General features: G+C 52.1%; 7 protein-coding genes across 7 annotated transcripts; 4 read left to right on the forward strand and 3 right to left on the reverse strand.

Annotated features, from left to right (window-relative positions):
• Nucleotides 1-21: 21 nt before the first annotated feature.
• Nucleotides 22-3,702, reverse strand: AFUA_2G08620 (anaphase promoting complex subunit bimA). The gene is made up of 5 exons (XM_750103.2): nt 3,465-3,702; nt 2,803-3,401; nt 2,541-2,714; nt 633-2,479; nt 22-572 (listed from the first exon to the last, which is right to left on the reverse strand). Exons 2-5 carry the CDS (start codon nt 3,137-3,139, stop codon nt 501-503), a joined length of 2,430 nt encoding a protein of 809 aa, XP_755196.1. The 5' UTR covers nt 3,140-3,401; nt 3,465-3,702; the 3' UTR covers nt 22-500.
• Nucleotides 3,703-4,028: 326 nt separating this feature from the next.
• Nucleotides 4,029-4,639, forward strand: AFUA_2G08630 (SND2/TMEM208 family protein; the record flags this gene model as incomplete). The annotated part of the gene is made up of 2 exons (XM_750104.2): nt 4,029-4,037; nt 4,139-4,639. 2 exons carry the CDS (start codon nt 4,029-4,031, stop codon nt 4,637-4,639), a joined length of 510 nt encoding a protein of 169 aa, XP_755197.2.
• A 499-nt stretch (nt 4,640-5,138) lies between these two features.
• AFUA_2G08640 (uncharacterized protein) lies at nt 5,139-8,971 on the reverse strand (the record flags this gene model as incomplete). Its single annotated transcript, XM_750105.3, has 4 exons — nt 8,790-8,971; nt 8,415-8,721; nt 7,635-8,351; nt 5,139-7,578 (listed from the first exon to the last, which is right to left on the reverse strand). Exons 2-4 carry the CDS (start codon nt 8,525-8,527, stop codon nt 5,139-5,141), a joined length of 3,270 nt encoding a protein of 1,089 aa, XP_755198.2. The 5' UTR covers nt 8,528-8,721; nt 8,790-8,971.
• Nucleotides 8,972-9,144: 173 nt separating this feature from the next.
• Nucleotides 9,145-14,899, forward strand: AFUA_2G08650 (E3 ubiquitin-protein ligase SSM4). Its single transcript, XM_750106.2, has 2 exons — nt 9,145-12,787; nt 12,844-14,899. The coding sequence occupies exons 1-2, from the start codon at nt 9,496-9,498 to the stop codon at nt 14,403-14,405; spliced, it is 4,854 nt and encodes a 1,617-aa protein (XP_755199.1). The 5' UTR covers nt 9,145-9,495; the 3' UTR covers nt 14,406-14,899.
• Nucleotides 14,900-14,991: 92 nt separating this feature from the next.
• AFUA_2G08660 (uncharacterized protein) lies at nt 14,992-19,543 on the forward strand. The gene is made up of 2 exons (XM_750107.2): nt 14,992-18,703; nt 18,772-19,543. Exons 1-2 carry the CDS (start codon nt 15,307-15,309, stop codon nt 19,191-19,193), a joined length of 3,819 nt encoding a protein of 1,272 aa, XP_755200.1. The 5' UTR covers nt 14,992-15,306; the 3' UTR covers nt 19,194-19,543.
• Nucleotides 19,544-19,860: 317 nt separating this feature from the next.
• AFUA_2G08670 (acetyl-CoA carboxylase ACC1) lies at nt 19,861-26,955 on the reverse strand (the record flags this gene model as incomplete). Its single annotated transcript, XM_750108.1, has 4 exons — nt 19,861-20,646; nt 20,708-26,464; nt 26,533-26,703; nt 26,791-26,955. 4 exons carry the CDS (start codon nt 26,953-26,955, stop codon nt 19,861-19,863), a joined length of 6,879 nt encoding a protein of 2,292 aa, XP_755201.1.
• A 138-nt stretch (nt 26,956-27,093) lies between these two features.
• AFUA_2G08680 (uncharacterized protein) lies at nt 27,094-27,477 on the forward strand (the record flags this gene model as incomplete). Its single annotated transcript, XM_750109.1, has 2 exons — nt 27,094-27,264; nt 27,307-27,477. The coding sequence occupies 2 exons, from the start codon at nt 27,094-27,096 to the stop codon at nt 27,475-27,477; spliced, it is 342 nt and encodes a 113-aa protein (XP_755202.1).
• Between the last annotated feature and the right edge of the window lie 243 nt (nt 27,478-27,720).

Consider the following 27,720-nt stretch of genomic DNA (forward strand, 5'->3'; position numbering starts at 1 on the left):
GCCTGCAGCTTCTGGAATTACTTCTACAGTCGTGCGCAGTAGAGTGGTATAAGTTATTCTGGAGTAAATCCGTGGTTCAGGCTCAAATACGATGGAATATATTTCCGGAAGGATAACAATAGGCATAAGAATGACATCGCAGATTATGCAAGTGCCTTATTCGACAGACATCTATGTCCATGGATCTGTCGTTCAGGCGTCTTCGTCTCTCATATGCAGCCAATGACCAGCCCCGACAAAGCCAACCCACGCTAATATACAAGAAACAAGATCCACGAGCCTCAGCTCCGTTTTGGAAAACCTGATGCAGGGTAAATGCACCTCTAACCAACCCGGCCTGTAAAACGCCCTTATAATGCTAATGCTAATGCTGCGAAAATCCAAGATCAAATTTAACGCCGACTCTCATAAATGCAAGCCCGAATAGCAGGCGCCTGGTGAAGAAGGGGGTAGCAAGTAAGATCCAGAATTGGATCGATGTGTGGGAAGTGGACTGCAAATCAGCTCATGTCCTCATCATCCTCCTCGTCATCGTCAAGAGATTCCATGGCATCCTTGATGTATTGTGCTGCCTGTAACCGAATCCGTTAGTATTGTCTGGTAATTTGACGGAATGGAAGTGATAGGCATACCTTTGGATCCAAGTTCAAAGCAGTTGTGAAGTGCTTAATGGCATTGGCTTTGTCGTGAAGCATTTTGTAGAGCTTACCCAACAGATAATGCACGTTAGCTTCGTCTGGAGCCATGTCTTTGAGAATCTTCAACTCAGACAGAGCTAATTTGAGCTCCTGGAGCTTCATCAATGCGCGGGCCTTGCGGAATCGCGCGAGTACGGAATGAGGTGCCAAGGAACAAGCGCGACCATATTGCACGAGAGCCGCTTTAGGGTTGTTCATTTTTTCCAGTACCAATCCAATGCAGCAGATCAAAACTGCGTTGGTCGGGTTAATGCTTGCCGCATTCCGGAAGTGTTGTTCGGCAAAGTCCAGTTTGCCCATTTTGTCATAAACCGTGCCCAGTCCGTACCAAGCATTGTAATGCCGACTATCCGCGCTGATACCGTGACGGTATGCATCAAGCGCCTTGTCGTATTCTTCGTTGGCAACATACTCGTGCCCTTGAAGAGTAAACCCGTAGGCAAACTGAGGATCCAGCTGGGTTGCCCGCTTAAAGCACTTCAAGGCCTGGTCATGATCTCGCTGGTGGGAAAACGAATTACCGATGGCGCACCACGCCTGTGGCGACAGGCGGTCTGTTTCCATCAACTCATGCGCCAAATAGGCTAACTCAACATCGTTCTTCAGATGCCAAAGGACAGTCGAGTAGATCTCCATGTCTTCCAAGCGCGAGGGTGCCATGGTCTTCACACGGTAGAAGTACTTTTCTGCCTCGGAATACATAGCCTGCTCATAGTACGCTCGTCCAATCTGAGCGAGAACCCACGGTGTTTCCCGTTGGCCTTGAGAGAGCGAATTGAAGATCTGGATTGACTCTGGGCATCGGTAGCGACACAAGGCAAAGAATCCAGAAGCAAGTTTCGAGAATAGCTCCAGCAGCCAGGTCAACGCCTCGATTTCTTTCGATCTTTCTTGAGCAGCGCCTTTGGAGATGGCGTGAGTGTGGGCGGACGGTACCGACCGTCCGTCTTTACCATCTGCATCATGATGTTCGCTGGCATGTTTTCGGCTGCCACTCACTACTCGTCCCATGGTGGTGGTTGTCGTACGCCCCTTCGTACCTGTGGCTTTCGCTTTCTTGACTTCTCTAGCATCCTTGACTCCCAGCGCGGACGCCGACAATTTGCTGGTCGTGGGTTTAATCTGGTTGAAGAGTCGCACACTCCGCCGCTGGGGTGCTCCTGGTTCTGTGGGTTGTGACGTCGGTGGATGCGCTACCTGACCAGAAACAGTTCGTTTGCGGTCCCCGACCCTGGGCGCATTTGTTGCCTCCCGGTCTATCTGGGCTGAAATTTGGTCCTCCGGCTCAGTCCTGGTCCTTGTCCTTGGTCGGATCCCAGTGGGTTTCATCTTGGGAGGAGGGTCCATTGGATACTCGCCGCTTATTGCCTGGATCGTTCTGTTTTTCCTTGCAGGAGCTAAAGGAGGGTCCCAAGAAGCATCCGCGCCGTTCATTCCGTTAGCTAACCGGAACTCATCAGATCCGCTGCTTTGACCACTCGGCGTTTCGGCTCCTTCATGCACGATTGATGCTGGCACTCCCGATGACGCCACGCTTACTGTGCTTCCATTTAGTTTTTCCCACAAGGCAGAGCTCCCATGGCTGGTACCTGAATCACTGCGAGAAGTAGTCGAGGCAAAAGGATCGGAACTTGGATTAACATTCGCCTGCGCTTGCAGTGGCCCATTCGTGTGTGCAGACTTATCGGATATTGGCTCAGCATCCGCCTGTGGCGATGAAGACAATACGGCCAGCAATTCAGAATTCAACTTGTAGATGTTTGACACGCGGACATTGACTCCTTGGCGGTAGAACACAATTAGCCATGGCTAGATGTATTAGGTTTATTCTCCAAAGCTTACCGGTGTCGCACAACCCTTGGAACGCATCCCACATGAAGGGATTCAGCTTCAGAGATTCAACATAGCATTCCACAGCTTTGTTGATGTCCTTATGCGCATGCCATAATTTACCTAACAGGCAGAATACTGCGGCTGCATCCGGCAGATGTTGTCTTCGCGTCTCACTGTGCTTATCTAGAGCACAAGGTGGAAATGTGTCAGTAACAGAAAGCAACGAAATAAATGCAGGTCGACTGCAAGTATCAGCGCATGGAATACTTACTCCAGTGGTTCTTCGAAGCCCAAAGGCCTTTACTCCGCTCTAACGCTGTGATACCTTCCAGATACTTTCCTAGGTCCAAGCACGCTTGCGCGAAGACATAGGAGCAGCCGAGGTGGGTGCCTCTCGATCCAAAATTCCTGCTGTAATCGTATGCGGCTTTGACTTGCCCGTTCTGAAGATGGCAGAGAGCGAGTAAATACGACGCTTCCGCCGTTCGGGGCTCGTAAGCATGTAAACGACCGGCGAGGAACAGCGCATTACGGCACAAATTGTTATCGAGATGATAGTATATTAGCTGCCTAAGCTGGCCTGAAATGTAGGATATTGATGGCGACATGTTTGCGTGTTCTAGGTACGCGAAACTAGAGGAGAAGTGTTGGTGTTGTGAGGCCAGGGTACGCGGGTCAGAGTCGGTGAGGGGATAGTCTCGAGCGATAGGCGAGCATGAGGTCGGCCGTGATCGCAGGCCGTTCTTTTCGGATGATTAAGTCTCGGACGTGTCGACAAACAAGGTGAGGAAACGACGACGCAAAAGTTTCCCTTTTAATGCGGAGACTAGTAGTCCACGTCCAGCACAACAAAGGATACGGCACAAAGAGCTACGGTTTGGAGTAAGCAATTGCAGCGTTACAATATCCTTTCATCGGTCTGGCCACCCTCACGTTGTGAATTCCAGATTTCGACTCCGAGGTGAGGCCGTGTCGAAGCCAAAGTGAATGGATGACGTCCAGGACTCGTGACGCCCTCCAGGCAAAGCAAGAGCCTCCAAGGGAAATCAAAAAGGCATATCGGGAGATGAAAACCGGTCTAGAGTTGAGTATGACAAGCGAAAAGCGTGCAGCTAACGGTTTCAAGAAACAAGAGGAGCAGAGGAGGAGAGCTGTCAAGTCGATTGATCTTCCGGGTCGTGCCTTTTTTGGAGCATGCGGATGTTTTGGGGCGACCGAGTACAACAGATTAGGAAAAGTGGCTGGTGCTGACAGAGGCGCGGGCGCCTGTCTTGTCGTGGTGGGCAACCGACAATGCCGCTTCTACTTTACTCCAGTGCGCACGAGATAACATCAAGAAGCGTGGAACATGTGTTTAGAGTTATAATACCTTGTGCCATTATACTTGAGATATAATCTGTATGAGAATTCGGCGGAGAGACCATCATCTATCTACAACTTATAACGCCCTGCGACGGTTGCCTCCTCTCTTCTGACATTACCGAACATTCCGTCACTATGGCGCAGGTACATCACTTCCTCTACCATCCGCATTTTCAATCCTCGATCTTCACAAATTGAAAGATCATAAGGAGAGAAGACATAAGCGACATGCTGACCCGTTATAGAAAGCAGCCAAGACCCTTGCCGCCCGCAATGCCTCCCTCCTCTTACGCACGCACATAATCGCCCTCTGTCTGCATTCCATCTTCTTGCTCCTGCACTGGACCTTCAACCGTCCACGCTCGTTAAAGCCATACTTCTTCCTTGCATGTCCGACACTCGCCATCGAATTCTATCTTGAACGATTGGGCCGTCCAAGCTACAACCCTGCTGACGGTTCCCTAAGGTCTCCCGGGGAAGACCTCGGAGCTTCTGGTCTGACGGAGTACATGTGGGATGTCCTCTACTGGACCTGGGGCTGTATGGGGGCGGCTTGTCTATTTGGAGATCGCGCCTGGTGGCTGTGGATCGTTATTCCCATATATTCTGTTTGGTTGGCCTATACCACCTTCACCGGGATGAAGAGCGGGTTGGCCGGAATGGGTGGAGCGGACACACCCGTCGCAGAAAGTAAGAGACAGAAGAAGATGGAGAAGCGTGGAGGACAACGCATGCAGTACCGGTAATTGCGGCTCCATGCCCGCTGTATTATGATACATTAAGCCATGGATCGTTAGGTCCTAATTGAGACAACCTCTTTGAACAGGAAGACCATATGAATAGAATTGGTCATAAGCTTTTGGAAATCGGAGATATGGATAAACATGAACTCAAAAAAAGAAAATATCCTGTTGCATTCCCAACCCTCACGTACATATCAGTGTGAGAACCTCACTCGGACCTAAAATCAGCTAGCGCATCAAGAAAGACGTAAAACAGCCTGAGAACTTGTGTAGATGTTTTGAAAATCTAGAGGACAGATGGCGTACGACAATCAGTGAAAACTATATGGGGAATAGTGCTTCAGAAAGTCAAACCCGGCATGATCCATCTGGAGAGCAATACATGAACGGTGGGAATGAAGAAACATCAATGGGGAATAATGTCGTGGAAACATGAGAACACATATCGGCCGCTGTGCTCTGTACAAGGGCAGCAAGATTTTTACCTCCACAGTTTTCTCGCCTATAACTCGTCCTTAACAGGTGTGTCATCGTCACTAGTGAGGACCTCCACTTTTGATGTGACAGTCTCTACCGCAGCCGAAGCGAGGCTGCTGGCACTCGAAGCCAGGTTTGCAAGTTGGCCCTGTGCTCCTTCTACAGCCTCCGCCAGCTTGCTGGTGGCGCTGGCAAAAGCTCCTTGTTCAGCTTCGGTTGGACTAGCTGACTGGAAGACTGCGTTTCTGATGGCGGATTCGGCAGATGCGTATGCATGCTCAAGGGCTTCCTGAGCGGCTTCCAAGTATCCTGGTTCAGTTCCGTAAACGGCTTCGCTGATGTGGGCGGAGGCCGCTGACATAGCGCTGCTCGCTGAAGATGTGGCCTTTTCGAAGGGACCCTTGGTGGTACCATACAGCTGAACACTCACGGCATTGATCGCCGACTGGAACTGTTCGTTGGCATTATGCAAAATGTTCTCAACCGATGGAACGTTCGTGTCCGAGCCAAATGGAGCAGAAGCGGTAGCAGTATGCTCCCCAATGACATAACTCGAAGCTGCTGAAAGCGCGGAGACTGGGTATGGGGTTTCGTAGATGGCGTGCAATCTGCTTAGGGCTTTCTCCGTAAAAGAAGGTTCTTTGCCAACTATCAGCTCAGATACTAATTGTTCGATGGCCTCATATTGAAGAACCAAATCACTCAAAGCCGGGGGGGTGTGGTGCGATCGAGAGCCATAAAAGTGTTCGCTAGCCGCGGAAACGAGACTCTCCCAGTTCTCGGATGCTTTACTAGCCATCTGTTCAAGGTGTCCTGTCGGAGTAGGAGCACCATACACCGCTCGAGAGGCAGAGGACACGAATGCAGAGTAATGGTCATGTGCCATACCAACAGCCTCGTAGTAACGTCTTTGTGCATCAAGAAGGATACGGTTCTGCTCAACAGCCGTTGTTGGAGTTGCCGTCGCTCGGACTCTGTCAAGTTGGGCTGAGGCGAGACTAAGGCCTTCGCTCAGCTTCGAGGAAGCCACGGACGAGATATATGCAAGTGGCGTAACGTCTGCTGCCATTGAGGTGATGCTAGAAGCGACCTGGTGAGCCAAGGACGCGACGCTGCCATCAGACCAAGCTTGGCCGGCGGCACTTGTTACTTTCGCGAACTGGTCATCAGCCTGGCTGACAAGCTCGTGCAATTGCTCGGGAAAGACATGATGTTCGGAGGCATCTTGTTTCGGCACAGACTCAGCCGCAGCGACACCCAAGGCCATCTTGACTGGCTCAACGCTTTCACTTGGGTCTGCTTCTGGCACCGATGCGGGACTAAATCCGTCTGCTGCAGATGATACGTCACTGGCTCTGGAGTGTTTTGGCAGACTATCATCGTGCGATACAGATAATTTATCATGGGTCAATGGGATATCATCATCAAAACCTAGGTCATTTTCAGAATCCCCTTTGCCGTGAGCAGCTGTGCCTTCAGAATCCAGGACTGTGCCTGATGTAGCTTGCTCAGAGCCCTCCATGGATTGATGGTTTTCAGTATCGGCGATGTTAGCCTCGGCACTTTTCGACTCCTCGTCAGTCTTGCTGCGTTTTGGTAGTGGAGGAGGGGCCCCGATTCTTGTTTCAAAATCATCACTTGCTTCGCGAGCCGCGATTTTCCATCTGCCAACGTCTTTGAGCCTGGCCAGCTCCTTTGCAGCATCTTCTGCGACCTCCATGCCACGGTCCAGAATATCATTGGCCAATTCCTTAGCTTCCTCGACTTTCACATGCTGCATTCCGACATTGAAGATATCATTTTTCCAGTCTTCGAATTGAGCTTTGAGGGCATGGTACTTGGCCCAATCCTTGTATGTGACGCCTTCCATCCATGCCCATCGCATACCGATTTCCTGGAGACCCAGGTCTCGCACACTATCCAGAACATCGAGAGTAGAGTTGACTGCTGCTGAAGTACGCCTGGTTAATTCTTGGTCGAAAGAGTTCCGCCATTCTCGTACTGCATGTGCGCGATCTCTGACAGAAATGGCAGCCCGTCTGATCTCCTTCAAAAGTTCATCCTGGACCTTTCCCTCCTGCTCGGGCGCCTCCTCGCCTGGGAGCGATTCGGCTAACTCGTTAATACGGAGTTTGACAGACGAGATCTCATCCTGCACGACAGTTTCTAGAGCTGTTATAAGACTCTCGCCATGACTGTTTACACCGCTTCTGATGTAGCTTTCCACTATCTCTTCCACGCGTTCCTCGAGATCTTCAGAACCCTTTTCCACGGCAGTGGCGAACCTTTTCTGCCATGTTTGAAGGTCTGAGGCAATCTTTTCGCGAGCTTGCGCGGTCTGCTCGGCAGGTGACAGTGTGGTGTGGGTCACAGGGCCCACAGTCGCAGTGGTTGTCATGGTCGATTCAAAGACCGGGCTCTTCTCAGCTGATGCGACGGCAGATTGCGTCTGCTGATCCATAGAACTGAGAACTTTTCGTTAGTATCTATACTCTAGAAATCGTTGGAGTGTGAAGTTTACCTATCAGCCTCATCCATGACTTTTCGCAGTCGCCTTCCTTCCCGATAGCTGGCTAGTCGCTGTCCAATTTTGACTAATTGAGGCTCAACATTTTCGGAGTATAAACCAGTGAGTTTCGGCCATAGAGCACTGTTCGCAAAATAGATCACAGATGACCAAGTGCTTTGCGCGTATGGCAGCACAGTAGTCGCCAGTACATTCTGGCCAGACGTATATGTCTTCCCTATAAATGGCCTCGATCGAGCAAAGACGGGGAAAACGTAACCATCCCACACGGTTATGACAGCGCCGTCAACTTTGTTGTAGTAAGGGAAAACGACATCTTTTGCATGTTGCACATATGGATCGACTGTGGATTTGTACAATCCTATTGCCCTTTCTTTCGCATTCTGGAGACGAGGGATAACCTGGGCCTCCCACTGCTGCTGGCCATAGGCTCGAGCCTGGTCCAGAGTAGGAGCACCATATTGATCATATCCCCGTCTCGCTACTGTCGCTGCCGGGGTGTAGATATGCTCGTTCACGGCTTGTACATATGGACGAGCAATTTCAACATAAGGTGCACCGTATCTATCATAGTACGGCAAAACATAAGGCTCGATGTGGGATCGCACAACCAGGTATGGTTTGCATACTCGCGGTGACGATTCATTCAATTCCGAAAGATGCGAGGGACATCTAAAAATCGGTGCGAGCAGAACGTACCATATACAAAGTCTGTAAATCGATTCCTGTTAGCCCGAGTCATACCATCATCGAACATCACAAAGGCGAGCCTACCGCACCACCAGACCAAATGTCCATCTGAAAGGATTCGTCTTTCTCGGTCGGGAGCGAAGCTCCACCGACTTGACAATGCCGTCCGAGGCGTGTCCATTCTCCACGGTCGCCATTGTGAAGTCAATGTGCAGGTCGGATGCGCGTGAGATACTGATTTTCCACTGTAAAAAGCCGTTTGACAGGGTATCGCGTGTTCGGACTAGCCTGTTGCAGGCAAATCTCTAGCGTAATCCTATAGTTCACCGAGAAATCATTCCGAGGTCTACTCGAGGGTAAAGATGTTTCTTGTTCAGACGGCAGTGGTTGACTATCGTTTGAACGCCTGTCAATTATACGCTAGAAATGTGAGACGCGCGATGATGTTCCAGATCTTACCGGAGACCAGAGAATCAACGGTCGTCTTGCGCATTCAGACCCAGCAATCTTGAGGTTAGACTCAGCGAGAGCTATAAAAGGGGTTGAAGGATATTTAGCATTTGAGTGATCACAAAAAATGGCATCAACCTGCAGCAGATTATCAACAATTGTTTTCCTTGCTCCATCGGTGAGGTCATCGCTCAAGACATCAGTGGCGTAGCTGATCATATTACCGTTTTGTTACAAGCTTATGGTTTACGACACAGCCAAGGATTGCATGACCTTTGGTAAGATACAGTAATATCACATGACTTTGAGCACTGCCAGTGAGTAATCATAGAAACCGCTTTGGATAACTATTTGATATCCATGACCATAATCAACTTGCCTACTGGGAAAACTTGCCACTGCCTGGCATAGTGGAAATTAGATGCAGGCTATCGCTTAGTGTGTAAGCCTCAAGAGCGTCTTACTTACAACCTTGATTCCCTTTGAAAGCGAAACACCACAACAAAGAAGCTGCAAGAGCCTGGCTCATATTTCATGGTGACTGCTTGTTACTCCTTTCTGTGACTTGGGACAAGGTACTCCATACAACTTCGATCTCTGAGCTCAGCAGTCATTCACTAGAATCGCGTACTCACCGTTAATCCCTCTTATCATGACAAATTGCGACTCCTCCTAAGAATCGTCGGATAGACGTTGGAAACAACACTATTCAAGTATGGATTTCTCACAGGGGCACCACCGCCAGTATGCGGGCCCCACAAATTTCCCGGACCTGATGAACGATTCTGCTTTTGCGATGAACAACAAGGGGAAGGAAAGAGATTTTGAAGAACCAGATACATGTCGGATTTGTCGCGGTGAAGGAACACTGGAGGAGCCACTGTTCTACCCTTGCAAATGTAGCGGCAGCATCAAGTTTGTTCATCAGCCTTGCCTGGTAGAATGGCTGTCGCATTCTCAGAAGAAGCACTGCGAGCTTTGCAAGACGCCTTTCCGATTTACGAAGCTATACGACCCGAACATGCCTCGAAACCTCCCGGCGCCTTTGTTTTTGAAACAGCTATTCATCCATAGCTTCCGCACTGTTGTTACATGGCTACGGTTCATTCTGGTTGCTTTTGTCTGGCTCGGGTGGCTTCCATGGTCGATGAGGGCAATTTGGAGAGCACTGTTCTGGCTTGCAGATGGCCACTGGTCCGGTGGTGACGCCTCCCAACAGCTTCAAGCTCGGCAATCTGCTGGGAACGAAACTACTTCCCTTGCAGCCGGAGTGACTACCTCAGTCTTGCAGACTCCCAGTGCTGTCTTGTCAAATACGACGAATTCATCATCATTTTATGCCCCAGTGTCATCCATGTTCACTTTCCCCTCTGGTGACCCGCTTCTGCTTACAGTCGCTAAGAAAGTGATATCCGCACTATTCTCTTCAGCCATCCCATCGGGGAATGGTTCATCGAACTCGCGACCGTTGAACGTGACTACGGGACTGTACAAGCACCGTCACCCCTCGTGGCTGTCGGACGTGAAGTTGCTCAACTCCTTGACCTCATCACCCACCATCAATAATATTATCATCGACACGTTAGAGGGGCAGCTTATTACGCTGCTCGTCGTCCTTTCGTTTATACTTGTCTTTCTGATCCGAGAATGGGTTGTTCAACAGCAGCCAATGGCCAATATTGCTGATGGTGAACGCGAAGCGGCAGTGCAGATGATAGCGAATAACCGTCCAAATAGGAATGACGACCGTCCACGGCCTGAGCCCGGGGCTCCTGTGCACCGTGCAGATGTGTTAGGGGACGAGGGAGAGCATATGGCAGAGCATGGCATCGGTGGTGATGACGTTGGTATACATGATATTCATTTTCTTCGGCCAACTCGCAGGCGTTCTCTTCAAGGTGGCGAAAGCGCTGATTTACCAGCTGCCGAGTCTGTGGAAACAGCTGGTTTCGCAACATTTCCAGAAAATGACAGTGATAGCGACAATGGAGCGAATGCCGACCATTTGGCGAGAAGATCGCCTACCCGAGCTAACCAGGGAGGTTGGGCTGGCGTTGAGACTTTCAGAGACCTCTGGTCCCGCGGCAATGGTGACCCGGAGCAGATTCTAAGAATCATTAGAGAAGATGGTCGGGAAGAGGAACTTGGTTGGGTTGTCACAGCCATGACAAGGCTTCAACAAAATGACACCCCTCGATTTTCTGAAGCTCGCTCCAGCTCCAGCACGCAATGGGATGACCTCGGGGCCCCAGTATTTCGAAGTCGGGCGTCTTCCGTAGAATCTTCTCATGGAGCTCCGTCTGGTTCCGCTGAAATCTCAGACTCAGCGCCCACATATCAGACCTGGGACGCCACCGAGATGCCCAATTCAGCTTCTGAGACGGACTCGAATACATATCATAATGAATTCGCCTTTGGCTTCCCTGGATTGGAGCCCGACTCGGAAATTAATACAGGAAATAATGGCGAGAGACAGTTGAACGACACAACCAACGGTGATGAGGTCTCCAGCAACCCACCGCCTGTGAGCCCACAAGACTTGCCGACCGTGGGGCATACAAATGATGAAATGGCACCTGACACTCAAGTCGACCTTCCTGCTGCCGCTCCTCCTAGGAGCCTTGCTGCCAAAGCTTTTGAATGGTTTTGGGCCGATCTCATACCACGTGAGCAGGATCAGGACGGCCCGCCACGGGATGACGACGCACTGGCGGAAGATCTTGCGGCAGAGGCACCATTTGTACCGATTCGTAACAACAGACGTCCTGGCAATGATGTGCAGCAAAATCAGGGCATTGGTGCGGATGCAGGAATTGATCCCAACGACCTGGATGCTGTTGAAGAAGGTGACGATCTAGAAGGAATCCTCGAACTTATCGGCATGCAAGGTCCCATATTTGGCTTGCTTCAGAACGGAGTGTTCAGCGCTCTTTTGATTTCATTTACAGTGGCTATTGGGGTCTGGCTTCCCTATTTGTGGGGGAAGATCGCACTCGTCCTCCTCGCAAACCCCATTCAACTCATCTTCGGTGTACCTGTGACTGCAGTATCGGTTATTGCAGATGTCACACTCGACACTCTTATTGGCAGTCTTGGCTATCTCATGTATGCGGTCAGCCTTGTTTGCAAAGTGCTGCTTGGCCCCTTGAGCGCCTTTGTCCCGCTAGGCGACTGGATTCCCCAAACTAAGTTCATCACGAACGCATCATTGTCGCTTATCGATGCAAGCAGTCACCGGTTGAAGACTGTGGTCAGCGCGTTCTTTGTCTTCCACGAATCTGACGTTCCAGTGTTCTCTGTTCTGTCTCACCAGGCACTGAAGATCCATCAAGCGCGCATCTCTGGTCTTTGTCAGTCCATTGCTACATTTGTCAAGTTCATAGTACAAGATCTGCCCCTCCAAATTACTACAAATGGACTCCAAGGCGCTTTATCCTTTGGTCGTCAAGGCATCGACTTGAGCAGTCTTTTGGCTCAGGCTCGACAGCAGTTGTACAGCTTTGCTGAACGCCCTTTTTTCCCAGGGAAAGGCGTGAAGTGGCTCGATGCCACTGTGAAAGGGACGGCTTCCACCAGTTTGGCCATTGATCCCGAATTGGCGGTTTGGGATACCAAAGATCGTATTATTGCCATTATCATGGGTTATGTGCTCGCGTCGATTTTGGGACTCCTCTACCTTCGTATTACTAGCTTGTTCACAGGGGCAACTCGTGGACAGAGGGTCGAGGGCCTCGTCGCAGACATACTCCACCAAGCTGGTGGAGTGATGAAAGTCATTTTGATCATTGGGATTGAAATGATTGTCTTTCCACTGTACTGTGGTACCCTGCTTGACCTCGCCTTGCTACCTCTCTTTGAGAACGCTACGATAGCCTCCCGGCTTGAGTTTACCTCATCCTCCCCACTTACATCACTCTTTGTGCACTGGTTCATAGGCACTTGTTATATGTTCCATTTTGCTCTATTTGTTTCGATGTGCCGAAAAATCATGAGGAGTGGTGTTCTCTGTAAGTGCTCTTAACTAAGCCTGTTCAAACATTCGTTCGCTAACCATGACTGACAGACTTCATTCGTGACCCTGATGACCCGACTTTCCATCCCGTACGAGATGTACTTGAACGCAACATCACCACTCAATTGCGCAAGATAGCCTTCAGTGCTCTCGTATACGGGGCTCTGGTCATCGTTTGCCTCGGTGGCGTTGTCTGGGGCCTATACTATGGCTTTGATGGGGTGCTGCCTGTTCGGTGGTCTGCCACGATCCCTGTGCTCGAATTCCCTGCTGATTTGTTGTTCTACAACTTCGCTATGCCCCTTGCCATACGGTCTATCAAGCCCTTTGATGGCTTACATAAGCTTTACAACTGGTGGTTCCATAAATGCGCCCGGTTCTTACGACTCAGCAGCTTTTTCTTTGGTGAAAGGCACACCGATGAAGAAGGTTATCATGTGAGACGGACTTGGTTTGATCTTCTTTCAGGAAAGAAAGGCGACACTGAACACCCCATCGTCGGTGAACCTGAGCGTCGCCGCGCCGACGAAAAGCAGCTTGCTGCTTACTTCGTCCGGGACGGCAAGTTTGTACGGGCTCCGGCTTCCGATCAAGTGCGTATTCCAAAGGGCAAGCCAGTGTTCTTGGAGGTCACCGACAACAACGAGCGGGTTGATGGCGCACCGGATCCGGACGAGGGTCTACACGGTCGTGCCAACGACATGTTCACTAAGGTCTACATCCCACCCTCCTTCAGGACCAGAATTGCGGCGTTCATCTTCCTGATCTGGGTCTTTGCCGCTACTACCGGGGTAGGCACCACAATTATTCCCCTAGTAATTGGCCGAAAAATCATGTTGGCATGCTTTCCCGATCGGCCGCTAAATGATATCTACGCGTTCTCTTTGGGCATCTGCATTGTCGGAAGTGTTGCCTATCTCATGTTCTATTGCCGGACCTTCTTGGCTACGATCCAGGATCGTCTTCGTCCCTACCTTCGTTCGCCACAACAGGCTTTGCTCGGATTCGGAAATGCCGCACTCAGCGGTCTGCGACTAGCTTACATAGTGCTCGCATTCTCGGTTCTACTGCCGTCCTTGTTTGCTCTAGTCATGGAGCTTTACGTGATTGTTCCTGTGCATACGTACCTGGGTGGAACACGGGCGCACATCATCCACTTTGTGCAAGACTGGACGCTTGGGGTGCTGTATGTTCAAATGGCTATCAAGTTTGCTCTATGGCATTCTACTTCGCGACCTGCAGCGGCCCTCAACGGTGTTTTCCGGAACGGCTGGCTGAAACCGAATGTCCGTCTTGCCACCCGAGCAATAGTGCTTCCTGTCACAATCCTGGCGACACTTGCGGTGGCTCTCCCACTTTCTTTCGGGTTCGCACTGAACTCGACTGTCTTCCGTGACAACCCAGATATCCAAGCCAAGGTCTATCGCTATGCGTTCCCTGCCACTTTGCTTCTTAGCTTTGTCGCATGGCTTGTCTATATGATCCGTCGTCAGGTCGATATCTGGAGAGTCAACATCCGTGATGATATCTACCTGATTGGGGAACGCCTGCACAATTTCAGGGAGAAACGTGCAAGGGATGTGGGTGTTTCTCGACGAGTGATTACCGGGTAACCCGGCAACATCAGACCTTTTTTTATTTAACTGTTTCCTTTATTTATTTCTTTCTTGTGTATATTTCACATATCAATGCATCGATAGAAGGTTGTTTCTTTATTTCCTAATTACTCACGTTATCCGTGACAAGAGAAGGCGGTTGCCTGGCCCCATCTTCTGCCAAGTCAACGCACTTTATCCGACACTCCCGTACTAGGCAGCTCGCGCAGCTCACATGTTAGGCTTGTATAACATGCAAATCTCAAGATGTACACCGATGGGGTTACATGGCTTCCACCTGCACTCTCTAGTAGCTGTGTGACTGACGGAAATGGGAAAAACGCTGGCCGTGCTGCTAATGACCTACATAGTGTTCATACAGTATAAACTGCTTATGTAGTCCGCACTTGCTGATCTCTGCCCATAACCTGGCGGACGACAGTAGATCGTAATGTGATCGCCCACAGGGTATTGTGTTACAACTCTGCGCGGGTGGGATCGCAAGAGTATATTTGCAGATTGGTCTGGTGAACCAAAGGTGGGCCAGATATCGCAGTTGCCTGCCACGTGATCTGCCAAGAGGTGTGGCTTGGCGATCGAGGCTTTGCTCTCACTCGCCACTCCCTATTGGTTAGGCAACAGGATTCCTGCCCACCTCCAGATCTATTCTTATGCCTGGCCGTCGCTCTGTGCAAATTCACGCTCATCTAACGCCAAATTTGCTGCAGAAAGTGGTCTTTTCAGATCATCTTGTATCACTTCATTATCCTTCAAAATTCTCATGTGTTCTCAATGCTGAATTATCAAGCCCCGCTGCGAGGCCAGATCGTGACTCAGACCCGCTTCGCCTCTTGAGTACTAACTATCGCACGCATTCCCCCTAATCACTGCACCCTTTCCCCGGACTCTGCACGCCAAGATGTCCGTTCTCCGTCATGGAGGTTCATACCTCCAGCGACGTCTTACCAAAATGTACACAGATACGAAGACCTCTTGTGAGAGTGTAACGACGGCCTCTAAGGCTGTCGATGATCCAGAGCTCGTGGCTCTGCATCGGAGTTTTAGGACCCAGCGGGATCGGCTTCTTGCTTGGGGTCTAGACTGGAGCGACGCTAGCGCCGCGCAACCGAATGATATCGATGAATCGCTTACCCAAGCTGGGTTTAGCGATGTTGTGGAAAGCGTTATGTCTTCCATTCAGGAGTTACTGAGTGAAGCGGAACGCATTCAACATGGGGGTTCCTCTGATCTACCTCCCAAAGGCGCTCAGAAGGACTCTACATCAAAGGACAGCCTTCCTGCCCTGCCGGTTAAGACGCACTGGACCCATGAAGACATAACACGCTCCAAAAGCCTCCTTGCTGACTTGACGGCTTGCATCGACACTCTGTATGATCTGTCGCGCTCGCGCCGAAACATGACCTCCAGTGGGCAGTCGGCTGTGCGGGGTCGGCAACGACACGCGCTCAGAACTGGAGACGAGTCTGTGTACTCACTCTATCCTGACTCCAAGTCATACCATGGCTCTCCGCTTGATACTAAGGAGGCCTACCACAGTCCCAAAGCGCATCCAGATCCTTTGGACTATGCGTCGCCCGTTGTCAACGCTTTTGAAAAGCAGTCGCATAAACTGTCTCTTTCATCACAGAGCTTTCTTATTGATCGCTCTGCTTTGCAACTCTCCGGTGCGTCTCACGACAACAGCCCACCCCCGTATGAGATGGTGGCTGCTTCCACGAATTCTCGGGCCATTGGACGTATCAAGACGTCGGCTTCTCCGCTCTTGGCGGGCGCCAAGGAGTCTACCGTATCCATCTTGGTTGAGTATACACCCATGATGCTGGAAACTCATAACGACACCACACTGCCGGAACAGAAGCGACTCGAACATGTGCAACAGACTCTTGATCAGCTCGTTCAAAATGCAAGGGTATCCCATCTGGGTTTGTTGAGATTCCTTGGCTTCTACATTGACATGCCCAATTCGCGATATGCGTTTATTTATCAAATGCCGATCGACTATTTCCCCTTCCTGCACAATCCTTCCGATCTCCTGAGCGGCCTGAAGCCGAAGCCTCTAGTCTCTCTCTTTCAAACCGGCGATGATCAACGGGTGCCCAACCTTGAAACCCGTCTTCGGCTGGCTTATGACCTTTTGATGGCTGCTCTACACCTTCGAAGCCAGAATCTCGTGCATGGAAACATCAACAGTGGCAACGTGCTCATCTTCCCTGGTGCGACCAGCTCGAACAACGACGAAGTGGCCCTTACGGAGGATCTTCGACGGCCCTATCTGACATCCTTCGCTCAATTCTCTGGTACTGCGACATCGCCCGAGCCGCTGTCATCGAGCATGTATCGTCACCCCGACGACAAGAGGTCCCTTGAGGATGATGCGGCCTGGTCCTATGATCTTTATTCCCTAGGTCTCGTGTTGATGGAAATTGGTCTGTGGACGCCGATCAGCCGACTTTGGAAGATGAAATACACCAATTCGATGTTTAAGCAGAGAATCGAAAACGTTTATCTGCAGAAGCTGGGTCCGAAGTGCGGCAGTGCATTTCTTCACGTTGTCCAACTGTGTCTGGACGCTCCCAACTTCCATCTATCCACGCAGCCATTCGAGGATTTTAACCTGAGAGTTCCTCAGACGTATCATTATCCTGTTTTGGATCTTTCTGCACCAGACAGCATCTTTTCTTTCTCCATGAACTTCCTTTATACAATGTGCAAGATCGTTTGGTCTTGCTGCAGAATTGATATTTTCTCCGCACCGGCTGCTGAGGAGTTGGATGATTGCCTCCCCCTTGCCCTCGTTCCCCGAACTGAGACAAAGCATGTGCACAAGAGCCCTCAAGAGTATGAGCCTGAACCTCAGCGACTGACACGTCGCAATGGTTCGTATCCTGCTCTTCCAGTGCAAGAGATGCGAGTCTTGAGGGAGAAGATGGGATTGGAGGAGAGGAAGGCTAAGAAGAGGACGTTCAAAAAGCTCACCAACGTCGAGATTCCTCAAGACCACCTCAACGAATGGAACTTCCAGATGCTTCCACGATTGAGAAAACTTCTTCAGAAGGTCCTGAAAGATTCAAGTGAATCCTGTGGTGTCACTCTAATGATGACTGGCGATTCGGCTGAAACCGCCAAGACGACCATCTGTGTTACCTGCGCGAGTGCAAAGAAAGTAAGAGCCGCCTTGAAGAAGTATTTTGTGCTCGATGACAGGGAAGATTGGGACATCATCGTGCTTCGTGGGGATATCCAACGCTCTAAAGTTCCGCGAAAGAAACGGCGCAGGCCTGCAAAACCGAGATCGCAGACGGCGGGCACTCCGGCGTTCCCTGAGCGAGATCTCAATCCCTGCTATCAGCCACGACCGCTTTGTGGCGCGTCCATTGGCGCCTTTCAGAATGATGAGCATCTCCCTCCTGTCTCCTACGGAGGTGCCATCTTGGTCGACGGTATGCCTTATGGTATGACAGTCCATCACATGCTTGAGGCACCTAGTGATGACGAGGCAGAGGAGGAGGTCGTGGAGAATCGGAATGTCGGAGGGCCATTTCGCTCGGCTGGGAATTGGCACGGAGAATCCGCCCCCTCGAACAATGATTTTATGTACACCTGGTGTGATGAGGATCCCTCTGAGGTTGACCTGGAATTTGAGATCTCGGAAGACGAGGATGGCGACGACATCTCCCTGTCTCGGAGCTTGGAAGGAACGTACGACGATCATTGGCTCTCAGACACTTATTCTTCGGACGAAGAGGGCTTTGATGTTGATGACCCCTATGAGGATGAAGACGCGGCTTCGATCGGCGACACCGCCGGAGTCGAGCCAGGTGATGAGCCGCCTCTGTTTGTTACTCAACCGGCAATCGATGACGTCCATGAGGATTTCTTCCCATCGCCCGAAGATCGGGATGATGAGCACTTGGCGTCTCATTCGCTCGGGTTCGTCCATGCATCATCGGGAGTTCGCCGCTGGACTCGAAAAGGCATCAAGCACGAAATTGACTGGGCGTTGATCAAGATCAACGATGACCGGTTAGACGCGCGCAACATTGTCTTTGACAAGACGCCGCCATCGTCTCGAGGCCTCCCGAGGCGGGGACCTGGAGGACAGCCTTCACAGACAGGGGAAGCCATCTTTCTCAACGACGTAGCACGGATGGAGGAGCTCGGTGGACTGAAAGTTCACTGTTGCGGCCGGACAAGCGGTCTGCAAAGTGGACAGATTTCGCGGGCGATGACCATCGTCAAACTGCACGGACGACAAACTTTCTCCACTAGTTTCTGTGTGGATGGAAACTTTGGAGGTAAGTTGTGAGATCCCCATGCACGATGCGATCGGACAAACCAAAGCTAACAACCACCCTGAGTCTAGTCCCCGGAGACTCAGGAGCCTGGGTTTTCGACAAATCGACGGGCCGTGTCTGCGGCCATGTCTTGGCCTGGTCGGAAAAAAGCCACACGGCCTACATCGCCCCCATGGAAGTGTTACTGGAGGACATTGCTCGTACCCTGAAAGCTAGCATAGTCACTCTTCCCGGTCGCCGCGATGAGTCTCTCACCTTCGCGATGGCTCACGGCCCAATGCATGAACCCCAGAACCCACGTTACCAGGCCCCTCTGCCTCTTCCGCAGCAGGTCCCAGTGGACATCGGCCGGTTAAGCCTGGGCCTGGACGAGCCCGGGATGGGCACCGTCAACACCAACCGCAGTATGCCAGAGGTGTCGCCTACCCCTTATCGAGGCATGCCACCCATCCTCTCCCCGCCTCGCAGCCTAGAAAGACAGCTGGCATAAAGCTTCTAGCATATTTGTCCTCGTCTCTATATCACCTGCTTTCCTAACCATTATACCCTTATTTCTTTTCCCTTTTTTTTTCTTCTTGCTCTTGGGTCATGGATATCGTGCGTGGTTTATGAGGCGTATCTTTTCTACTTTATTGCATATATACCCTACCTCTGCCTCATGTTTTCAACGACTATAAAACAGTGCATGGAGATATCTACATCTCCCGAGCGTCTTTGGATGATTATGAGACGAGACGTCAGTTTGCCAAATTGAATAAACACAAGATATATATCATCATAACCTCGCATTGCGCATGTCCTATCGGAGACTAGATGTAGACGTACATTTTCCATTTATCTACGGGAGAAAGAGTATTCTTGAAGTCGAAGATTCATTGGCATTGCTAGGAAAAAGTGAATAGAAACATTGCCAGAGAACATCAGGCATACCAACATAATGCATACAATAGTAATCAGCCGATGCAACCTCCAAGACCCATGCAAGACAAAAACGCAAAACCGTAGTGCAGACAAACAAAACACAGACCCTAACGCACCCGCCTTGTATAAGCCATCTTCAATGTACGTAATGTGATCAGGAATTTGGAAAATATAATCCAGTAAAGGGGGGGGGGAACAAAGATATGCACGGGGCGGTTCTATGTTTCATTCTATTTTCATGGTGAGCCCAGGTACTTGAGCACGGCCTCCTTCTCCTCCACAGGCAGCATGCTGAGAACTTGCTGCACACCCTTGAGACCGCCCTCCTTGTTGCTGATGAGCAGCTGGGCGATCTCGGTGGCGACAGAGTCGGTCTTAAGGGCCTCGATCTTCATCTGGATGGCCTTTCTGTTCTCCTCGTACCACATGGCTACCTTGCGGTCGTCGTGCTCGAGTTCCTCGTCCAGGAAGCCGGTCCACGAGTGCAGGGTGCGCAGGTGCTTAGCGCGAGGGCTCTCATTGGATGGGGTCTGGCCGTCGACGAGTCCGGTGGCAGGGATGGCGCCGGTGGCCTCGCCGGAGACGGCGGCCGGGGCGACAGAGGCCATGCGCTTGAGAATGAGCTCCTCGCTCAAGCGGCGGCGTACACGCCAGTAGAAGAAGCGTCTGGCGTTCTTCCAGGTCAGGGCCTTGCGGATGGTATTCTTGGCCACCATGCGGCCAGCGCGGTCGTGAAGATCAGCAAATTGCAGAGCGATCTGCAGGTAGACAGGAAGGAGCTGCTCTTCGCGAGCGGCCATCTTGGCCTTGATCTCTGAGAGCTGCTCCTTGCTGAGGGATGGGTCCTCAAGAGCACGACGGAGCTCGCCGTACGTGGCGTCGAGACGAGCCATAGTGTCGAGCTGCTTCTCACGGCGGTACTTGATGTTCACGATACCTTCTGGTTCGAGGACACCACCGCGAGCCTCCTCATCAGCGTACATCTCCATCTGGTCAGGGTTGATCGTGGGATCAATGACGACCTAGAGTAGTTCGTTAGTATTTGAAAACTTGAACATGACATAAGAATAATAAATGACTTACCCATGAACCACCACGAAGTTCACCGAAAGGTGGGATATAAACGAAGATGGGCTGCTCGTACTTGACCAGAGCATCGACGATGTAGGAACCGTACTTGAGAACCTCGTTGTACATGTCACGCTGGCCACCGGAGAAGCCTCTCCAGTTGGCCAGAATCATGACGGGCAGCTGCTCGCCATTATTGAAGTCGCGGAGGGCCTGAGCGGTCTTGAAGGCCGAGTTTGGGTACCACACACCACCGGCTTCCTGGCTGATCACCTCCATGGAGTCAGGGTTGGCAGGGTCGGCAGGGGTAACGTTCTCAACCGAACGAGTCTCGACAGCAATTACACCCATAGGGATGCCACCAAGGCGAGCACGACCAACGACAACGGTACGAGCCCATCCACCAAGAGCCTCCTCAAAGGATCCGGCATCGAACAGACCAGGGAGGAAGCCTTCCTCATCCTTTTTACCAGCGATGAGCCAGCGGACATCGTAAGCCTGCTTAGAAGGAGGGTAGTAGGCGACATCGCGGTCCCAGTCATCGGACCAGGGCAGGATGGGAATGGATGCACCCTTCTTGTCGGGAACGAAGGACATCCACTCAACAATCTTCTGGACACCCTCAAAGTCATCGGTGGCAGTCATGTGAGAGACACCGTTCTTGTACATGATCTGAGTACCACCGAGCTGAAGGTTAGATGTGTAAACCTCGCGACCCAACAGCTTGTTGATGGCCGGGGCACCAGTCAGAATAATCGGCTGGCCTTCTACTTGGATGGCTCTCTGGCCCAGACGGACAAGGTAGGCACCAATACCAACGGAGCGGCAGGTGACCAGGGTGATGGTGAAGATGTCCTCGTAAGCGCGCGAGGTAGCTCCGGCGATGAGGCCAGAGCCCTTCAGACACTCAACACCCAGGCCATCTTTAGCACCAATGATAGTCGTAATCTTGTGGCGCTCTTCGCCCTCATCGTGAATGAGCTCAGTAATGACCTCCTTCTTCTTACTGGCATCGAATTTTTGCTTGACCTCGGGAGTGAGGTAAAGGTACTTGAATCCAGCCTCGGGCTTCTGGGGGTCGTTCCAAGCCACGGAGAAGTAGGGGATCAGCTCGTCGGCCATACCGATGCGAGCACCGGAGTTGGCTGAGAGGTAGATACGAGGGATTCCAAGCTTCCTGGCCAACTCGGTACACTTGTAGAAGAACTTGTCCTCCTGGGGACCGAAGGAACCGATCTGGAAGGTGATGTCGTTGGCAACGATGATGAACCGTCGGCCTTCGGGATACTCTGGGGTGCGAGCGGTAACGATCCATCCAACCATACCGTGGGTGTTGGTACCTGGGCCTCTCGAGATTTCGATCAGGTTGTCGGTATCATCGAGAACAAGCTCGCTGTACTCAATGCAGTCGCCAACCGCGGGCCGCTTGCTGGCCAGGGAGGGGATCTTGGCTACAGCCTTGGCCCAGCTGTTCTGGAAGGCCTGTCGGAACAATTCGGGGAAATCGTAGACGTATTGGGTGCCCATAACATGAGCCTTGTAACGCTTGGGCTGAAGCCACTCCTTGGTCGGGTAGGGTGTGGAGACAGGACGCAGGTGCATCGAGCCGAGCTTGTTGGTACCACCGATGCTGTGGAGGAGCCACTCGCCCTTCTCGGACTTCTTCTCAATGTACAGCTCAACCTGGATGATGAAGCCGTAGGTGTTGGTGATGATCACACGCAGAGGATAAGGCATGCCAGTGGCAGGATCGGTGCATAGAATACGGATCTCGGCACCGGTGACACGGAGACGCCAGAGACGGCGACCGAAGCGCTCAAGGAAACCGGCCAAGGCCTCTTCCACATCCTGGGGCTGCAGGTTGAACACCGGCGAGAAGTTGATGAAGATGTGGTTCAGATCAGAATTGTTGTTGCCGATGATCTCCAGGGCATCCAGAATGTCATTCATGAGACGGTCAGCCTCGGAGATGAGGTACTCCGCGGTGGGAATATCGTCACGGAGACGGCCCGGGCGCACCACAGCACGGACGAAGTAACGCTTGTCGACAGCGTTGTCGTTCTCGGGCCCCTTGCCGATGGCCTCGTAGACGTGGATGTTCCGGTTCTCGGTGAAGACGGGCTTGATCTTGAATTTGGACAGACGTCCGAGTTCAAGCTGGAAGGCGAGCGCAGGTTCGCTGTGACGGATGCTCTCATCTTCCTCGTAGGTAGGTCCACGGAAGGTGAAGTAGCCAGGGTAGCTGCCGTCCTTGCCGCAAATGAAGGTCACGCGGCGGACGCGGCGAGCGAGCAACTCGTCCCTGAGGCCGGCAAGAATGGTGTTGATCTGGGCAACGATCTGGTTGTCGTCAAGATCTTCGAGGTCACGGACAGCCACGTTGCAGACACCGGTCAATTCATTGTCGGACTCAATGCGAGGGGCTGGTCGACGCTTGCCCTCCAGGTCTGCAATCAGCCCGTTCTCGCCCGGCTTCCTCTTCGACCCGGCACGAGGGAGTGCCTCCAAGGCCTTAGGCAGCTGCTCCTCGGCGTCTTCCAGGTACTGAACCGGAACAATGACACCCTTTCTGAGGGGCTCATTGCTGCTGTCGTTGACAAGGTATGACATATCACTAATGGAGTTGAGTCTTCTGAAGGGGTTGGACTCCGTAGTAGGTGTGCTGGGCGTAGACATCTGGTTGGAGTGAACGGAACCGAACTCCGGTTGTCCAAGCTTGCCTAGCGTAAAGTCCCAGGAGACCAGGGGGACTTCTCCATCGGGGTAGTACTGAATACCCTTCAGTGTATAGGCCCTGTAGGCACGGCGAATGTAGACCTCGAGAGCAGCCAGGGTGACCCAAGGGTCCGGATGAACGAAGAATCGGGTCAGGACGTCGAAGACGGTGTACTTGGAGTCCACCACTTCCTTGAGGACGGAGAATTCGGGCTCCCGGTGGTCCCAACCGGTCTCTCCGTATCGGGATTCGACAACAGAGGAGCGCAGAATGAGTTCCATCTGAGACATACGCTCCTCCATGGAGGGAAGCGCACACTGGATGAGGACCTCACGGGCCTTGAGGGTGACCTTGGCGGCGGGCCGCGACTCAAGTTCAGTGAGCTTCTTCAGGACGGGCTTGAAGTACTTTGCGACATTGCCAGCACCAGGCTGGTTGGGGCGGTACATGGCCAGGATGGCCAAAATGAGGTTGTTCTTCGCGCCAATACGGCTGTGGGACAGTACCAGCTGAACGACGCTGCCAATATCGTCCTTGTGCTCTTCTCTGAGCTTCAGGATGGCATCTTCGTCGCGGATGTTGCGGCCAGAGAAGAGGCTCTCGACCTTGTAGTACTGCTCCAGCAATCCAGCGAAGACGTTGAACTCGTGGGCCTTCAGGCCATCCATGTACTTGGTGATGACCTGCTGAAGAGGGAGGAGAGTGGTTTTGAGGATCTCGGCGTCGGCTGGGTTGACGTTCTCCTCGATGAAGCGGGAGATAGTCTTCTGCAGCTGCTTGGCGGGGAACTCGGCCTTTCTGGCGTGAGCCTTGTCGACGATGCTCTGAAGCTGAGCGTCCAGCTTCTGGGGCATACGAGAATGAAGGGCAGAAGACTGAGCGTTCCATTCACCGTAAGGAAGTTCAGGATCCCGCAAAACCTCAACCAGCTCCTTCAGAGTGGTGTTCATGATAACTTGGTTGTCATAGCCCATGAGGATGTTCTCGAGAATACTGTGGAGGAGGGAGAATCTCTGAGGAGGCTTGTTACCGACCACTTGCGGGGGACCAAGGTCGGGCAGCTGTCCGGTAAAAGGCTGGGCATGTGTGACACGAGATGGGTCATCCAGAGCGAGAATACCGAGGATGTCACCGGCCTCGAGGGTGGAACCAGGCTGCTTGATGAGCTGAACAATACCATCTTCCTGTGCAATCAGGGGCATGTACATCTTCATGACCTCGACTTCGGCGAAGGCCTGACCAGCCTTGACGTGCTCGCCGTTCTCGACCGTGAACTTGACAAGCTTTCCGGGGGACGGGGAGCGAAGCTGAGTAGGATCATTCTCCTGCTCCAGCAAGCACGTCTTTCCGTCGACACTCAGGCGAGTTGCAGCCGCTTCCTCCTTCCAGTAGACGTTGTGACTACGACCGTTCAGGAGCACAAGCAGGCCACCGTCGGCCAGAGCACGGACACCGACCGAGCACTTGGATCCGTTGATGAACAGGTGGTAGCTGTCCAAGCCGGCTCTGGTTGCGGTGAACTTGTACCGCTGGCCCTCGTAGATGAAGTCCACGGGGAAGACGGTCTTGAGGACGTCATTGGAGGGCACCTGACCCTTTTCGAGGCCCTTGCGATACTCCTCGACACCGCCTTCGCTGGCCAGGTGAGCCTTGGTCACCGCACCGCACAGAACAGCCACGATGGGATCCGGACGCTCTGCGGTCAGCTTGTTCGAGATGAGCTGATCCAGCCATCCAGTGGTGATGGTGTTATCCTCGAAAGCAGGGGTCTCCAGTAGCTTGATCAGGTACTCGACTGTCGTGCGGAAGTCACCCCGGATGCTCAACTCCTTCAGAGCGACAACCATGTGTTTCCGCGACGCGGAACGGTTCTCACCGTAGGCAAAGATGTGACCGAACTGGCTGTCGGAGAAGCTGTGGATACCACCGGCGGTACCGACGGAGAAGTAACCCCAGACGTTGGACGAACTGCGGAAGTTCAATTCATGCATGGTACCGCTGGAGGGCTTGAAACCTTCGCCGGGATCTTCGGAAGTGATACGGCAGGCGGTCGTGTGTCCCTTGGGCTGAGGGCGGCGCTGCGTTTTGAAGCTCTCTTCGCTGGAGAAGTCGAAGTCAATCTCGGACGAGGTGTTGGGGTCAACCCCGTAGAGCAGACGGATGTCACGGATGCGGTGCAGAGGGATACCCATGGCGATTTGCAATTGGGCGGCTGGCAGGTTGACACCGGAGACCATTTCGGTGGTGGGGTGCTCGACCTGAAGACGAGGGTTCAACTCGAGGAAGTAGAACTTGTCATCGGCGTGCGAGTACAGGTACTCGACGGTACCCGCGGAGACGTAACCAACCAGCTTTCCGAGGCTGACAGCCGCACGCTCCATGGCCTGGAACGTGGCGGGCTTGGCGATGGTGACGGGGGCCTCCTCGATAATCTTCTGGTGACGACGCTGTACGGAGCAGTCTCTGCCGAACAGGGAGATGTTGTTTCCATACTGATCAGCCAGCAGCTGGACTTCCAGATGCCGGGCATTGCCAGCCAACTTCATGATGAAGATAGGGGAGCCCGGGATCTCGTTTGCGGCGGCATTGTAAAGGCTGATGAAATCCTCTTCCCGCTCGACCTTACGGATACCCTTACCACCACCACCTTCCGAGGCCTTGACCATGACGGGGAAACCAATCTCCTTGGCCTTCTTCAGACCTTCTTCAGGGGAGAAGGTACAACCCCGCTTGTAGATCTCGTCGGGAACGGTGACAATACCATTCTCATCGATTGTCACTTCGTCAACTCCGGTTCCTGACCACGGAATGCAAGGCACACCCGCATGCTGTGCAACGATTGTCGAGGAGATCTTATCACCCAGAGAGCGCATCGCAGAGGCCGGAGGACCAATGAAGATGATCTTCTTGGGGGAAGCAGCCAGAGCTTCGGGAAGTCTGGGGTTCTCGGATGCGTGGCCCCAACCAGCCCAGACGGCATGGACATTCATTCGCTCGGCCACATCGACGATCAGCTCGACGTTCGCATAATTGTTGTTATTTGTGCCTCCGGGTACCTTAAAAACGGAGAAAAAAAACATTAACCATTTGGTCGCCCTCATCAGCAAGACTTGCGACTGCCTACCTCCACATATTGATCGGCCATACGAATGTAATCGGCGTTTGCCCGCAAATCCTCCGGTGTGGCCATGACCGTGAATTGAATGGCCCGTTCGTTGCCGAATGTCTCGTAGGCCCATTTCCGAACAGACCGAATCTCCTTGACAGCTGCGATACCATTGTTGGCAATGAGCACCTATTCAACCGACCCAACCACATCAGCAAATCTGCTCGAATTGCAACGCAAGGTTATTTTCTCAAGACTGCGGAGACTGCCACTTACCGAACTAATGACGGAGTGACCCTCATGGCTGGCAACGAAATCCTTTACACTGCTTGGAGGTGCTGCGTCCAAGTGATTTCCACCGATGAAATGTGAAGGAAGATTGTGTTTGGCCGCACGAGAGCTAACATGGCCGTTGCTCGAGCTTCCGTTGGGGACACCCATGATGCTTGCAGTTTTATTATAAATTATACAATTCCCACGCAATCAATGGCGATGGCTATTTCGAGGCGAAGAAAAGAGGTGAGGACGCGAAAGTAGGATGAAAATCGTATAAGTCGTAGGAGTACCAGAGAAGACGCGATGGTTGAGATAGAACCACAATGCCCCGAAATTGTGATTCTATCTGAGAAAGCCTGGAGGACACGGCGTACAAGGATGAGGTTAGGTCGTAAGGAACAAGGAGAAACGCACGAGGATGGGATGGAAATAGTCCTCAGGCTGGTCGCGGCAGAAGAAGAGATTGTCAGCAAAGTATTCGGATTGAGCGAGCAGGAGCCAGAGGAACAACAATAGTGGGACGGAGAGCGATTCGAAGGAAGCGGAAATAAATTAATGGGGACGGATGACGGATCCTCTCTGTCTGTATCGCAAACGGAGATCGTTGTAGGTACTTACCACAACCACCAGAAAACCCCGCCCGGAATGCTAAACTTGCTGTTGATTGGAAAGATGGGAAAGGAATGAGAGGGAAGAGTAGAAGAAGAGCAGAAGAAAAAGAAGAGGAGGAGAGTTGGGTTTAGATTAAGAACTTGATCTAGTTTACGTCCAAAGGGCTTTTGATCCCCAGAAGTCCGAAACCATGGCTTTACTTGAAGCCAAAGTCATCTAGTCCTAGTCTACCCTGCACTATCCATCGAGAAGCAAGAAAAAAAAAAAAGATATCCACTCCCCAAAGAGCAATCCCCAACTTCCGCCCGCCGCTTGTTG

The sequence above is a fragment of the Aspergillus fumigatus genome, chromosome 2 (assembly GCF_000002655.1).
Source record: "Aspergillus fumigatus Af293 chromosome 2, whole genome shotgun sequence".
NCBI classification, from domain to species: Eukaryota; Fungi; Ascomycota; class Eurotiomycetes; order Eurotiales; family Aspergillaceae; genus Aspergillus; species Aspergillus fumigatus.